This window comes from Trichosurus vulpecula, chromosome 4, assembly GCF_011100635.1.
Source record: "Trichosurus vulpecula isolate mTriVul1 chromosome 4, mTriVul1.pri, whole genome shotgun sequence".
NCBI classification, from domain to species: Eukaryota; Metazoa; Chordata; class Mammalia; order Diprotodontia; family Phalangeridae; genus Trichosurus; species Trichosurus vulpecula.
The window spans coordinates 185,150,731-185,166,877 of NC_050576.1; the positions used below are offsets into that span (position 1 = coordinate 185,150,731).

The 16,147-nt window shown below is 45.8% G+C and overlaps 1 protein-coding gene across 1 annotated transcript; it reads right to left on the bottom strand.

Annotated features, from left to right (window-relative positions):
* Positions 1 to 1,305: 1,305 nt before the first annotated feature.
* PSMD3 (proteasome 26S subunit, non-ATPase 3) lies at positions 1,306 to 11,032 on the bottom strand. Its single transcript, XM_036757096.1, has 12 exons — positions 10,599 to 11,032; positions 8,835 to 9,025; positions 7,393 to 7,530; positions 6,635 to 6,771; positions 5,975 to 6,165; positions 5,653 to 5,756; positions 3,375 to 3,489; positions 3,169 to 3,288; positions 2,951 to 3,054; positions 2,501 to 2,656; positions 1,932 to 1,982; positions 1,306 to 1,741 (listed from the first exon to the last, which is right to left on the bottom strand). Exons 1-12 carry the CDS (start codon positions 10,837 to 10,839, stop codon positions 1,664 to 1,666), a joined length of 1,626 nt encoding a protein of 541 aa, XP_036612991.1. The 5' UTR covers positions 10,840 to 11,032; the 3' UTR covers positions 1,306 to 1,663.
* Between the last annotated feature and the right edge of the window lie 5,115 nt (positions 11,033 to 16,147).

Sequence of the window (16,147 nt, forward strand, 5' to 3'; positions counted from 1 at the left end):
AATTTTGATTGTAAGCTCCTTGGGAGCAAGGCCTCTCATGGTCTATGCCATATCTATTGCTTAGTACAGAAGAGGTGTGTAAAAAAGGTGGAAATTGAAAGTCAGGTCTTGGCAGTTAGCTCTATAATTTAGAAGTATTTAAGTGTTTACTGGGTGCCAGCCACCGTGCCAGACGGTGATACAACAAATGAAACAAGTCATACTCACAAAGAATTGACATTCTAACGGGGAGACAAGGCCATATACCAGACATATACAGAATAAAGAGAACAAATATAATAGTTATACATGAAATTGTTCAAGCGCGAGGCCCCAGCGGCTCAGTGGATCAAGAACTTCATGTATCAGGTGGTAGGTACTTGTGTCTTGGAAGAGAAGGAGGGCACTATCTCAGGCCTGGGAACAGCTGGTGCAGCTGGGAGCGAGCATTGTGTGTGAAGAGCAGAGAGGTCATTTTGGCTACATCACTGATTAAGAGAGGGGAGTCGTGGATGATTGGCATAGAGGTAGTATTGAAAATACTTGAATTGACTTGTAGCCAAAGCCACCCATGACTTCAAAGATTTATCCAGTAGCTGGAGAGAGAAGACTTTCATCCATGAAGTAAACCTTACCATAAGACAGGATCTAAGTATGTATCAAACGAGTGGGACAGACATTAAGGACTATTGGAGTCTGGATGAGGAAAAAAATCATGGGGGACTAAGATGGTCAAGAAAGGCTTCAAGAGTCGGCAGAAATAGTCCTTGAAGGTCTAACAGGACTCAACTGGGCAGAAGATGGAAGTGGTGAGTCTAGGTATAAGGAGCACAGTAAGCAGAGGCAAGCATGTGAAAGGTGGGCTTTGGGAATACTGTCAACTGGGCTGGACCCTGAGTTTCTTGTACAATGCATGTGGTGCTCTTCTGTGTCGTAATCCTGGGTATGTCTGACCCAGTGGGGGTAGTTCTTTAACTCTCAGAAGTTCCTGAGATGACCAGAACATAGCCACATTTTACCTTGCTCGATCCTTAGCATTCCAAAGGAGCCACCTTGGAGATACTGGTCCACTGCTGCTGACAGACTCCAATGACTGCACGCACACCAATCTCAGAAAATTTTATCCCTCTAGGCTCCATTTCTCCCCTCTTACCTGCCTCCCAACCGGAACCTCCCACTTCCCTCTTCTTCCAGCCATGTCAACCCTATTTCACCCTACCCTTCATTCTACTTTCTTTCTTTTCCCTCAAGAGACTTTGGGCTCCCAGATCTCCTATAGGGGCATAAATCCCTAGGTAGGTGCATGATAATCAACTGACATGGAGCTTTGGAGAACTTTTTATTGTTTAAAAGTCATAATTGAAGCTTCAAAAAACATACAACCCAACGTGTCCCACTCCCATACCCCCTCTCCCCAGAGGAGAACATGGGGTTGCCCCCTCCTATCCTGCTGGCCAGGACCCTGCCCTGGGGAGCCTGCCTGCCTGCCTGCCCTCCACCTGCCGAGCCACCGGCTGGAGAGAGGCCCCGTGGTCGGGTGGGGGTCAGTCCCTGTCCCCCACCCCTGCACATGCACAGTCTGTGAGACACTGTGGGGGAGGAGGCTCTCTGGAAAAGGGGGGCCCCAGGGGGGAAGACGCAGAGCCAGCCCCCACTCACCCCTACCCCTCCCCAGCCGCCCTGTTCAAGGGAAGCTGTCATCATCATCTTCGGCCATCTCCTTAGCAAACTCCAGATCCTGCTGCTCTCGCTCACGCCGCTCCTGGAGAAAAGGAGTCAAGGGATAAAGGGATCAAGGTCTTGGGCTGTGTGGAATCACTCCTTTCTCTCCCAACTACAACAGCTAATAACGAAAATGCACCGAGGGCAGCAGCTCAAATGTCCCCCAACATCTGCGACTCTCTTCTCCCCGCAAGGCAAGGCTTTTCACAATCAAAGATGTAAGGGCTTACCTCTGCAGACTCAAGGTCCTTGTTGTAAGATTTGGGAGGGAACCTCATGGCCTAAAGGGAAAGATGGTCAGAGGTTACAACTTCTGAGGCTCAACCAAAGTTTATAAACCTAGTGTTTTTCAATTGTGTCACTTAAGAGAAGCAGAAAGACTGACATCTTGATGTCGTGTGGAGTACATTGGACTGGATGTCTGGACACCTGAATTCTAATTCTGGCTGTTGCAGCCATTAATAAGTATAATGTAAGCTCCCAGAGGTCAGTCTCACATTTGTATTTTTACCTCCAGTGCCTTGCATATAGCTTACTAAATTCTTACTGTGTTGCAACCAGTGTGTTACTTCAAGCAAGTCATTTAAGCTCTATGGGCCTTGGTTTGCTTATCTGTAAAATGAAAAAATTGGATTAGATGACTTTTGAGGGTTCTTTCAGCTCTAATATCCCAGTTTTTGTACCTGAATTGGGACTAGGGAGTATTAGCCAACTCTATGCTGAAAGCACATGACAGATACTTCATAAAGACTGCTGGCTTACTGGCATCAGTCCCCACTGTCAACCTTGGGATGCTCACCTTGACAGACATATTGTGGATGTCTAGGCAGAAGGAGATGCGCTGGTGGAAGGCCAACTGAGGCTCTCGGGTGGAATAAATGTCGATCATCTCCTTGGACTGGACATAACCCTTTTCATGGTTGATGCTAGCCTCTATGACACCATCTCGGATGGCCTATACACCCCAGTGAGGAGAACAAAGAGGGACTGTCAGAAAGATCCTTCAAGTCCCCATATCCTGCTTTCATGTTCCCACAATATTCTCTCATCTTGTTTCTGCCTCTGAAGGTAAGTAAAAGAATCCACTTGACTATGTTGGAATAGTTACTACAGTTTCTTCCCAGGAAAAACTGACAATGCCAAAAGACTATATTCTCCTTTCCTCCCTTTCCCCCTGCACCCCTTTTGTCCCCTAACCTTTAGGAAGATAATGAGTTGGGCCACAGTTTGGTCTCTGACTCATTCCCACCTTGGCAACAATGAACTCTGCATCTTCTGGGCTATCCAGCTGCAGCTTCTGGGCAATGTCAGCCAGGGAGATTCGGGAGTAGGAGAGGCTGATCATACGCACACCTTAGAGAGGAAGGAGGGGCAGAATGAGCACAGGCCTTGCCCAAACACATACCTTTTGAAGAATCTCAGCCACGGAGAAGATCTCTCACTAAAACCCCAAATCTTGATCCATACCTGTTTTAATTACATTGTGTCGCAGTCGTATGATCAAGGTGTAGGTCCCATCTGCCTGAAACTTTTCTCCAAACTGATCCAGGACCAGGTTGAACTTGGCTAGGTTTCCTGTCCTGACAGCTGAGAGGAGACAAGAAAAGTTGGAATGAGGGAGGAAGAGAAGGAGGTCAAAGGACTCTCAGGGGCACAAGGCAGCCGGGCTCTACCTTGGGTCAGAAGAAAGTAGGGCATGAGGGAACGCTTGAGAGAGGGCTGACGGAACTGTAGTCTGTCTGGGATCTCCCCTAGCAGTAGCTCCACGACAATGAGCAGCTTGTGCACCTGGGAAAGGAATGGCGAAATGAAAAGCGAGAATCTTCCAATGAGAAACATTGGACAGAAGCTTAGTCTAGTGGTGGGAAAAGGTGCCAGCAGGCTAGCAGAACCTTGCTTTGAAGGCAAATTCAAGAACATCAGGTACATCAGCCATACCTATCTCTCAACTTGATTTCAGGTGGTCACAGAGAAGGTTTCTATCCCACGCTGATTTGAAACAAAAGCTCTAAGTATAACACATTCCCATTTCCTACCTACATGCTTGCTCAGTACCCCAGTCTTGTTCAAAGAGGGTGAAACAGCTGCCCTCAACAATACATGTGAGTGAAATGGGAGAGGCATTTATAGCAGTGGCAGGGACATCAGAACTCAGAAGGTTTAGGCTCTGTTATATGGAGTTGATTTACAGACCTGCTAAATGCTAGGCATAGGTCATGTGGGCTGGTAGTTTAGGGTTGTCAGAGAAATGGGAAGGGAGAAGAAGAAAGTGATAGATTGGACCTGGGGGTGCAGATAAAAGGTGGCTGAGCTAGAAGGTATTTGCTAGGAGATAGGGGCAAACAAAGGCAACTTCAGTGGACTAAAGGCCATAAATGTGGTCCCCTGGGCAGCAGTGTGGGATGGGATTGGAGGCTGAAGGTCAGGAGCTGAGGTTTTAGGGTATCTGTAGAGGGGGAGAGAGGAGGACCATGTGGGCAGGGAACAGTGGAGGGGTAGGGGAGTGTCGTAAAGGAAGAGGGAGCTGCACAGACAGAAAAGTTCATTGCTGCCTTTAACGTGCTTCTCCCTCAAATGAATTTAAATGTATTTAAGCAATATTTTCCCAGGATTAATGTTTTATATTCCCCATTTGCAGTTTTAAAATGAATTATTAAACATTTTTGTTCTAGTCAAAAAAGCCTCAATAAGGCTGGTTTTAAGTTGCTTTTTACTCATCTATAAACCTTAAATGAAATTATTACTGTCAGTGGCAACTGAAAGAAAGTTTCCACTTCTTGCTTCCAGTGGAGGGCCACAGACAGACTGGCAAAGCAGACAGCCACCACAAGTCTCTCCTCTAGTAGCCACCCCTTCATGTATGTAGGAGGTTGACAGAGGTCTCACACACACATTGCAGGTGATTTTGGACTTTTTCAATGTACTGATCAGTTGTGCTGACTTTTTTCCTCTCTAAAAATACAGAATGGCTCTCTGGGGAGGGACATATACAGACAATGCCATAGTGATGTAAGAAATGGAAAATATCAATAAAAACTTACTGTTTTCCTTGTGCTCCACCCCATGGCTTTATCCCAATGTTTACTAGATGTTAAAAACTAAAGGTCTTAGTTGGTTGTGGCTTGTAAAGAGATTTTAATATTTCTATCTTCAATGATAAGCTATCTGGTGCTTTTGTACCACTCTTCCTTCCATCTGAAATGTTCTCTTTCTCAGCCTGTCAAAATTTTACCCATCCTTCCAGGCCTATCCTCCTCCATAAAGCCTTCTCCGGAGGGAGTCCTCTGTCCACACAACTCATGCTGGACTAGCTTATATGAGCTTATTTGATCGTCACAACAATCTAGGTGCAGACTGTACAAAGCTCATTTTACTGATTAAGAAATTAGGTGAAGTTCAGGAACCTGTTCAAAGATACAGGCTAGTTAGTGATGGAGCTGAGACTTGAATCCAGGTCTTCTAACTCTAAGTTTGGAGTTATCTGAGGGCAGGAACCATGTTTTATACTTTTTTTGTATCCCCTAAAATCCTGAGAACATAGTTAAGTACCAAATATCTGTCAACTGCTCAAGGGCTCACAAGGCCAAACTTACTCCCTATCTGGTCAGGTTAGTATCATAGAGAAGTAATCCTGGCCACAGAGTGCCAATCACCTCACAAGAGCCCCTGCTTGGTCAGCCCTGGTCTAGGTGAGGGCCTAATGACTGGATTAGAACAACCAGAACCAATGACTCCAAGCCCATTTCTCGATGATTGTGAATCAGGAACGGCATCCTAAAATTCCCTTTAAACAGTAAATTTCTAGATAAAAGGGATGATACCTCATGTAAATATAGTGTTATTAGTGTTATATACAAAAAGATGTTTACTAAAACTTTAACGAAGAGGTGGGGGACAATCAGGAGTAGAGGGAAGAGAGGGAGCAAGAGACAAATGACTGCTGCTCCTTACTGTCTGCTTGAAGCCAACAGCTGTGTGTTGGGGGGCCTTGCGCAAAGCATTGGTCATCGTTCTTCGGGCCTCCGAGTATTCCAGCTGGATGGCTTTGATTCGCCCTGCATGTATAGGGAAAAAAGGAGGGAGAGCATGAATTACTCATATAGTACCATCCCAACCCCTCCTCTGATCCAGAACCTCTATGCCCCTAATTGCACTATCCCCTCCCATATCCACAGTAAGGAGCTCCACTGGGGAATGCCCACTCTCCTGGCAAAGAGGAATGTCCATATCCCACAGTTCCTTCTGGAGAGCGGGTAAGGGTCCCCTCGCTCACCTGTGTAGTAGAGGTACCTTGCCCACTCATTGTTGTTGGCTTGCTCAGGAAACACAGACTTGGACACCAATTTCTCGGCCTGGTCATACAGGCTGTAATGCAGGTAGTTTCGCAACAGGAGGTTAAGCAGAGTGGCCTGGCCATCTGCATCATGCCTAAGGGTGGCTGTCCGTAACCTGGCATGTAGGAAGCTGCAAGGAGAGAGTCAGTGAGTGCTGACTAGACCAATCCCTCTAACTACTCATTACTTTTGCCCCACTTTGCACAGTTACATATAGTTTATACCTCCTCACATGTCCCTTAAGTGTCACCAAGCACCTTCCAAATAAAACTGAAAAGTAGAGATCATGTTTCCTTTGATATCTGACAGCCTTCCCCCTCAGCCTCCCTTCCCCTGTCAACATGGGGTTCTATCCAAAAATAGCAGTCTGTGGTTTCAATGATCTCAGTGGACTTAGAGGCGGGCAGCATGGCATAGTCTAAAAAGTAGTGGGCATGGAATTGGGCAGATCTGGGTTCAGATTCCAATTCCTGCTTTTCCTAGGTCCCTAACTCACAGGCTGGCGATCTGCCTTAGTAGAGAGTTCCCAAAGTTGTAGAGATCACACATCGGTCGGACCAGCCCTTGACTGCTCACAGCTTGGCCAGAGGTCCCCCTACCTGCGTACCACATCCAGCTTGTCTAAGAACTCATAGACACGGGCATGGTAATAATAACACTTTGCTGCCACCAGGTCCAGGGCTCGGCGGTTCTGGGTACTGATTTTCTGCATGAGGTCATCAGAAACCCTTTGTGCCTAGAAGGGGAGTAAAAAGAAATGTGTGAGAGAGAAAGAGTGAGAGAGAGAGAGAGAGAGAGAGAGAGAGTGTTAGTATAGTGTAGAGTAGTGTAATGGTGTATAGAACAAAAAAGACTGAACTAAGTGTCTACAGCTTCCAAGAACCTAGCTGCTATTCTCTTGTTCCTTTTGCTCTAGAAGAGTGATGGCAGGACTGTTCACTTGTGGCTGGAAGAACCTAGTGGTATCTTGAACAGAATGACCTTCAGTACCCAACTCTACCTCCTTCAATAAGCAAGGGATGACTGATGACTACCTGTCCAATGACATTACCGTCTACTCAAGATGGCGATGGAGCACCAAGAGAGGACCCTCGCCACCATCCTGAATAGACGGTAATGTCATTGGACAATGGAAAGTTAAGGGAATAACAACACTGGAGGATCAGTAAACTGTAAAGTAAAAAACAGTTCTTAATGATCAAATGGTCAGAAACTGGCCCCAGTTTTTCCAATCATTCTACATTTATCTCATACAGTTTGTTCCAAAATCTCTTATGCCAGTATAGTTCATATAGCAATGCTCGATAGGCTATGTTCATCACCACCATCACCACCACCGTGGATCCCTGCTTAATACCTCTTTGTAGCGCTTGCTGTTCATCAGGTAGATGACCATGAGAAGCTGGAGATATGCCTCCACCTCAGGTAAGAGAGGGGCTGAGGCAGCTTTTCCTGTCCTGGGACGGAACTGCAAATCTGCTTCTGTATCCATGGGCTAGAAGAGATTAGTGCCACTTAGGAAGTACCCCAATTAAAGGTGTTTACAATGTGCTCAACATTATTGGTTTAGACATATAAAACATATTTCTAAGTCTCAAAAGCTTACAATTTAGCCATAGAAAGAAAAATACCATGTATAAAAGAATATGAGAGAAGTTACAATTAACCGTTAAATTATGTGAGACAGACAAGAAATATAAAATATCCAGACCTTCTGAAGTCATAAGGCAGCAGCAATTGTTTCAAGAGGAAAAATGGAAATGCTAAACTGCCTTTTTTGGAGGGAGGTAGGGTGGGGAGAATAGGTTTCTCTATCTCATCCAGGCTGGAACTGCAATGGACCCTATCCCCACTACTGATCAATGGAGGAACCTTGACCTACTTGTCTCTGATTTGGGCCTCTTTGGTACTCCTTAGATAAACCCACTTTAAGGGGGTTCACCATATTGATGCTGATCTTAGTGTAGACACTTGTCTTGGTTGACTACAACTCAGAACTGCCAAACTCGAGTGATCTACCAGCCTTGGCCTCCTCAGAATCAGATACAGATGTGTACCATCATGCCCACTTTACATGCTTACAAATCTAAGTTACTATATTGCTTTAAGACCATAAATATGTATTGTTCAAAAACTCCCATTTGAAATATTTAGAGATGTTAAGACTCATTAAAATTTGAGGAAGTTGCTTTTTACCCTTTTCAGTTTTTCTGAGAAAAAAAAAAGTTCTGTTCTTCCATTATTATATCACTGCATTTCCTAGGCTTTCACATCTAGTGCTGACTATGAATACAAAAAGGCTTTTAAAAGTAGAAGTTCACTAAGTACTTGGGGTGGAAACCTGGGACTTGGGCTAGGCCTTGAAGAATAGATTAAGATGTGGGTAGGAGAAAGGAAGAAGAAAGAGCTTTGGGTGGGTGGGAGATCTAAACTATAAAGAGGTAAAAAGTAAGAATGAGTACGGCATGTTCATGGGACAATAAGATAACCCTAATCATATGAGAAGTACACTCTGGGGAACAGAAGGATTCCCTGCCTTTTCTGGCCAGGGAAAGGAGACCATAAGGCTGAAAGAAGGCTGGTTTCTTTGGTTAACTGAAGGTGTCACTGAAACATTAACTGTCCAAGCAAAACTTTCTCGATCACTTCTTCACACTGTATATTAAAGACAACAGGGATCTTAGGGGCCAGTTAAAATCAAATATAAGAGAAGGATGTGGATGTTGACCTGGTCAAGGGGATCTGCAGGGAAGAAAGTCTGCCTAATATACACTCCTTATGATGGTCTGACCCACTCACCTCTTCCAAGAAGGCAACTAAGAAATCACGGGTGGCATTACAGGAGGTGAAAAAGCCAAGAACAGCTTTGTAGAGAACATACGGGTTGAGACGGCGTGAAGTGGAAGGTAGCATCCGAAGGGCCCTTAGTACAAAGCGGGGCTCCTTGCCTGACACAGCCTTCTCTAGCTGCTTCACATGCTCCTTGATGTCTGTGGAGGATCAGAGGATTAAAGATACCCCCTTACTCCCCCACCCTAACCCCCAGCTTGCCCTTCTGCCCCTTATGCCAAAGCACTAAGTTACATAAGGGACTTTCTTTTACAGCAGGGGTCAGCAACCTTGTTAGCCCTGAACGCAACTACTGGGGTCATAGAGCGTCTATGAATATCTTGTTTGCAGTTCTAAAGCACAGCCAGAAGACAAGGAAAAAACGGAGATGGGGCAACAAATGGAGTAAAGAAAGGAAGGAGGCAGAGGAGTGAAAAATGAAAGATTCATTTGACAGGGAATAATAATGCCAACAATAATTGCTCAGTGGTACCTGTGCTCTAGGCATTGTCTTTACTATTTTAAATAGAATTTCAATATGACAAGCATCCTGGTGCAGTACTGCCTCTGGCAGATGCTGGGTGTGTGACCAGGGGCAAGTCACTTAATCTATCATATCAGGTTCCCAAGCAACTCTTTAGGACTCTAAGTTATAGAGAGGTTGGTCTGAACCAATTAAGTTCACCACATCTGTGAAATCACAGATCCAATTTTAAAAACAATCTATCATCCGAAAGAAACGTCTGACTGTGATGGTTAGAAGAGTTCAAAACTGCCACCACCATAGATGATGTAAACACAGATGCACCAATCCCAATGTTTCTGGGAGGCCTAAGGAGTTCACTAATAGTGGGAAAGGAGACCATTGGTTCTCAAACTTTTTGTTTTTTTTTATTTTCTTAAAAATTACTAAGGCTCCCTCTCTTTTGTTTATCTGCATTAAATATCTATCAACATTCACCATATTAGAAATGTGAAAATCTTGGTATTATGATGAAAATAGTTTTGAATGGTATGGTAGGAAGAGATTCCCAGCCCCCTTTTCTGGCCAGGGAAAGGACACTTTAAGATTGAATGAAGGCAGTTCACGTTGGTTCAATAGAAAGACAGCCCCAATACCTATGGGATACGTATGAAATTATATCATAAAAAAGGGGCATCTAAGGCACTGTGAAGGTTACAGAGTACTTCCAGCTATTAAGGTATTTACACTGAACAGCAATGAGGACAAGGCGAGGGGTGGCAGATAACCCAAGAACTAGAAGGTCTTGGGAGGAAAAAGCACAGGGTAGTAAGGAAGGAGGTGGGGGTAGGACCCTCCCCACCAACCATGGGGAAGACGTAAGTGGGTGTATGGTTCCGTGCCAGTGGAAACTGGCAGATATAATGCCAGGATGAACTCGGAGCAAAAGAAACAAGGAAGTGGAAAAGTGGAGCGCAGCCCTCACTATGCCAGCCTACCCAAAGCTATCGGAACAGGGTGGCGTCCGGCCGCCGGGCATGCATGCATGCGGGGGTCCCCGCCAGATGTCACGTTCACGTCTGGCCGGTCTCGGGGCGGGGGCAGCAGAGCGACCCCCGGAGGTGCGGGCATGGGTGGGTGGGGAGGCTGGAGATAATCCCGGGTGGGATTGGAAAAGGGGCACGGGGACCCTCGGGGACTGGGGGAGGGGCCCTGTCCCGGCTCAGCCCCCACCCCCACCACTCCGCAGCAGGCGCGGCCCGGACCCTCACCCTCCAAGGTGACTGTGTCCAGCTCCCGCTGGGAGCGCTCTGCCAAGGCCACTTTGCCCTCGCCTTCCCCGGCTGCTCCGCCGGCCGCCGCCGCCGCCGCCTCCTCCTTCATCTCCACATCCAGGGGGGCGGCCGGGGGAGGCGGCGGCGGCGGAGGCGGCGGCGGCTCTTGCTCTCCTCCTCCGGGCGGCTGCTTCGCCTTGTCGGCGCCTCGGCGCCGCGCTGAGCCCTCTTGCTTCATGGCGCCCGGAGTCCCGGGGCGCGGCCTAGTCTGGGGGGCCGGAGCCGGGGCCTCTCGTGAGCGCTCGCGCCGGGGACCGGGGGCGCCGGACGGGGCCTGTGCGCGCGCGCGGGCTCGCGTCCTGGCGCACGATGACGGAGCAGCTGCAAACCCTTCCCCGGCGTTGGGGCTTCTGGGACATGCCCAGGCCCTAGGGGCCGATAGCCGAGTAGGAACAGGGAGAAGAAATCAAGCACCGAGCTTCAGGCCTGAGGCTGACGTAACGAGGGAGGGGTGGAGGATCGGGGAGGAGCCAATCTGCGACTTCCCGCCCGGCCCTCCCTGCCCTCCACTCTGGGTTGGTTTGTTTATTTTGTTTTTATTTTCCTCTCGAGTATACTCTCCTATGTTTGTCCACCAGGGGTCACCTTAGGCTCAAACTGAGACTGCTCCGCTCCCCCACTCTCCGCTCATCTCTTCTGTCAAATTAGGTACGGCCAATCCTGGCGCACATCCCCAAGACATCATGAGTTGCTACGCAGGTTTCTCACGCGGGCACGGGGAACCTCGAGGTGCGCTTGCGTGTCCGTCTGTCAACTGCCGCCGTCCCGCGGCGCGGCGCGAGCGTGGGGAACGTCCCAGTGGAGAGGAGTGGAAGACGTGGGGCAAGCGAGAGGAGAAGGCGAGGAGGAGGGAAAGAAACACAAGCCGGGGCGACGGAGCAGGGTGGGAAGAACTCCGTGGAAATGGGGTCACGGAATGGGGGGAGGGGAGGTCCCCACGTTATTTTGGAGAGGCCGCACGCAGGTCTTGTGGTTGGGGGGCCGCCAGGGTGTTTGGGAGCCACGGGCGAGGGTCCGGGGGTGGGGCCCTCACAGGACCTTAGGACCCCAGGCTGGAAGCGCAGTCGGAGGTGCTGCAGCAGGGTCGACCTGCCCCTTTTTACCTGGGAGGAAACAGGCTCGGAGGAAGGAAGGGTTTCGCCATAGGGCGCACATGGAGGCCGTGCTAGGGCTTGGATTTGACTTCGGGTCTCCCCTGGCCGCCAATTCCAGTGCTTTTCTCACTAGGACAGGCTATCAGGAGGACAGGTTCAGATTAATTGGATATAAAACTAGGAGGAAGGGACCTTACAGAGATTGTTTAGTCCAGTCAACAGAGATTTCAGTGGAGAATTTATGAACTTGGATGGGAAAAATGTACATTTTATTTTAAATTTGTTATATCCTATGTAATCAATATATTATAAAATATTACATTGACATATATTGATTGATATATACTAAACTATATTGATTATATTACATATAATACACTGATTATAATGTTATGTTATATATTGATATAGTATATGCTAAAATAGAATATATTGATTATAATATATAATTAAAAATTATAATTAGAACTTGAAATTTAGCATTTCCTTTCATTATGAATGTAGGTAACAAACCTGAGGAGTCCATAGGCCTCACCAGATTCCTAAAAGAGTTCACATTACAAAAAGGTTAAGAATTCCTGGTCTATTCCTACTTCTTATTTTACAGAGGAAAAAAACAGGGCTGAGGAAGTGAAGTAACTTTGTTGGTTCCTTCCAAATCCAGTGTTCTTTCTATTGTACCAGTATGTTGTACTTCATCCTGCTCCTCATCACTAAGAAAAAAGGAAAAAAGTCCCCAGAATTTGGTTGTTTCCTTTTTCAGAGTCCCAGCAGAGGAATGTGATGATTTATGGTATTTTTGTGTATATGCTTATATATATATCTTCTCTGGCCCAGTGCTCCACAACTACGGGACTCATAAACCAGATCTAGTCCTGGGAGTCTTACTTTCTCTTTGTCTCATACTTTGTATCCATACTCAGGGAGAAATCCCCAAAACAAGGCTTAGGTATAGCTTGTGTCTAGGTCTCCTCAAATCTATGTATCAGGGTCCCTGACCCCTTCATAGGCACTCAAGCTTCTAACAACACATTGAGTATGGATGGCTAGGTGTTTCATCCCACAGAAAATTGGTAAGATGAAAAAGACACACAGGAACCCAGAAGCATAAAGCACTCAATCCATTAGACTCCCTGTGATATTGACCTCACTTCCTGGTCACCTGAATATAATTGACAAGCTCCAGGTATTCTCTTTGATATTTGGTTGGTGGAAATGAGATGGCCACTCAGGCAAAGGGAATTTTGCTCAGCAGAATCAACCCCAAGGTTTCCTCAATGCCTAAACTTGTTGATAATATGCCAGATAGGTCTTAGTAAATCTTTTCCTAATTTTTGATGACTTAAGAGTTTCATTTTGTTCCAGTATCCCACACAGACTACCGGGAGGACTAGTGTGAGTCCAGGTTCAGCCCCAAACTGCCTTTGGGTGCTATTGAACATGCAGGAAGCCTGTCCTGTCTGAGTAACTCATGGGATCTGGGCAGGTTGGGAAGGTCCAGATCTCCTGGTCCTCCCATGTGTTAGTCTTTCAGCTTCAGGGGTTTCTTCTGTTGTTTTTAATAAGTATTTATTAAGCTCCCACAATGTACCAGGTACTCATTTGTACCAGTATCTCATTTGATCCTCACTACAATCCTGTGAGGTAGAGACTGTTGTTATCCCTATTTTACAGCTGTGGAAACTGAGGCAGGAAGAGGTTAAGCGATTTACCCAGAGTCACACAAATAATAAGTGTCTGAGGTTGGATTTGAATTCAAATCTTCCTGCCTGCAGGTCCAGTGATATATGTGCTGTTCCACCTAGCTTTAGTGATCCTCTTCCTTCTCCAAAAGGTTTGCTTTTGAAAAAAATCTCCACTTACAAGACCAGCGCATGACTTCTTGAACCTAGAAATACTTGAACTTTAGATCATCTACAAGTTGTCAACCCACAAAAACTAGGAAAGTAACAAATATTTGGGGAAGTAATACATAGAAAACACCAAAATATATATAAACTGGAAATGATGGTGGAGAAGAGAGGTAATGACAGCTGGCAGTGTTGAGGGATGAGGGAGACGAGATCCAGGAACACCAAGACTGGAGTTCCCAGACAGGGTCATTGAGAGGGAGTGCCCCTCAAAGACCTGAGTACTGGAGAGGGTCGGGGCCATCTGGAATGAATTCACAATCTCAAATGTTCTTTAAGTCAAGGTGGCAAAGATTTATTACGCTTTACAGCGGGCAAGAGTTCTTAGGGAATCTGCAACCTTACAGGGATGCAGGGAAAGTTTAAATATGAGATTTGGGGGTAAAACCTGTCAGGTGTTTTGGGGTGCAATTAGGGAGTGGTTAAGGGATGGTCAGTTCTAAAAGGAACATGCACTTTTTGTATCTACTGCCCAGGTATCTTACCCAGAGTTCACTGGGAAATAGCCCAAGGTGGGGGGGCTACCTGGGGGTAAATCACTTAATGTCACTAAGTCAACCAAAGGTCACAGCTGACTGGGAATATCCAGGTGGCTTCCATCAAATGTCTTGTTAGACAAGAGAATGTAAGGGAGTATACATTTATGACTATGTCTAGGATACATATCAGGAAGGTCAGTAAGTAGTAAATATTGTTATGTCCCAGTGCACAGCCAATTAGCAATACATAGGTAGTTGGACCAATAAATTCTATATGTGCAGCTGGCTGCAGTATCAGGAGGAGAGAGAAGTGTTTTGCTCAGGAATGCTGCCCTTGAACTGGAGAGAATCTGCTAGGGCCAATGCTTTGAAGGTAGGGAGAGATGTGGTTTTAGAACTGGGGTCCAGGCACAGGCACCCAAGCAGAGGCTAAGGAGAAATGTGATGTTAGAATTAGGATCCAAGCACAAGCACAAGCACCCCATCAGAGGGGATCAGCAAAGGCCCCTTGAAGGAGGTAGTCTTTGAGTTGAGCTTGGGAGGAAGTTAAGGATTCTAAGAAGGGGAAGAGAGGAGGGAGTGCATTCCAGGCATGAGGGATAGTTTGGACATAGGCACAAAAATGGAAGATTGTTGTGCAGGAGCAATGAGAAGTAGATTAATTTGGCTGGATTGTAGAGTGTGTTTAATATGCCTGGAAAGGTAAACTGGAGCCAGATTGCTCAAGGCTTTAAATGGTTAACAAAGGAGTTATTTTATTCTAGAGACAATAGCTACTGGAGCTTTATGTCTTATTTATTTTTTGCCACTGGAGCTTTACAAGCAGGGTAATGACATGATCAGACCTGTGCACTCAGAACATTAATTTGGTAGCTGTGTGTGGGATGAGTAGAGAAGAGAGAGGTGAGAGGCAGAGGTCAGTGGGGAGGCTATGTTATAGTCAAGGCAAGAGAGAGGGGCACTGTTTCTCCTAGTAGACTGTTAGAAGCGCAACGACTATTTGATGAATGAATGAAACATTTAGGGAACAAGTATGCTCAGTTCAGTAGGAGGTGGTAGGGAAGACGTTTTTGAAAAGTTCCTTAATGATCTAGTCCAACTCTTGTATTTTAAAGATGAAGAACTGGTGTTTAGCATGGTTAAGTGATATGTTACAGGTAGTTGAGATAATGTATGTCAAAGGATACTGTTGTCAAAAGACACTAGGCATTTAGTGTAGGTGGGCAAGAGTTATGAAGAAAGAAAGTAAACAGGCTTTATTATTATAATTTATGAGTTCTCCACCCTTCTGGATTGTTAGGCTCTTAGCTCATTTCTTTATAATGATTACATCAAAAGGAAAGAACAACCAATTGAGGAGATAACTACACGCTCTGTCCATGAGCAATGTAGCAAAGCTTTGGAAGACACCCAAGAGTGGAGGAGGATTACTTGATACACAGCATTTGGAAGCTGGTCATGAATTCTTAAGGAGTGAGGAAACCAATCTTAGAAGAGGGGAGAAAAGGATGGAGAGTTGATTCCTTCGGCCCATGAAGAACTGACCATCTAATAAAACTTACTCAGTTTTGTTTTTTTAAATTGATGGGTTTTATTTTGAAATAGTCTTTTCCAAGAAACAACCTCCTCTCTCCCAACAACGATACCTTCCCTTACTGAAAGGTAAACAAACTGGACTTTTTGTAAAACATCATGAAACCATTCCAATAAAACATTCCCAGACCTTCTTAATCTTAGTGTCTTCTCTCTGACTACCTCCAGTTTATCCAGTGTATGTATCTTCTTTGAACATAGTTGTTTGCATGTTGTCTCTCTCATTAGACTGACCACCTTGAGAGCATAGGGACTGTTTTTTACCTTTCTGTGTATTCCCAGTACTTAGTAGTGTCTAGACACATAGTAAGTGCTTAATAAAGCATTGTTGGCTGACATGTTAGTTGTGACTTCACTGTTTTTATTTTTGAATTTAGTTAAAACGTCATTTAAGGTAGAGGTGTTGTGAA

What these genes read in the sequence shown, in the direction of transcription:
- PSMD3 (XM_036757096.1), bottom strand. Translation starts at nt 10,839, where the DNA reads ATGAAGCAAGAGGGCTCAGCGCGGCGCCGAGGCGCCGACAAGGCGAAG. An exon ending in ACAGCAAGCGCTACAAAGAG is followed by an intron (nt 6,772 to 7,392) that starts GTATTAAGCAGG and finishes CTCCCCTTCTAG; the next exon opens with GCACAAAGGGTTTCTGATGA. An exon ending in AAGGTACCTCTACTACACAG is followed by an intron (nt 5,757 to 5,974) that starts GTGAGCGAGGGG and finishes CTATACATGCAG; the next exon opens with GGCGAATCAAAGCCATCCAG.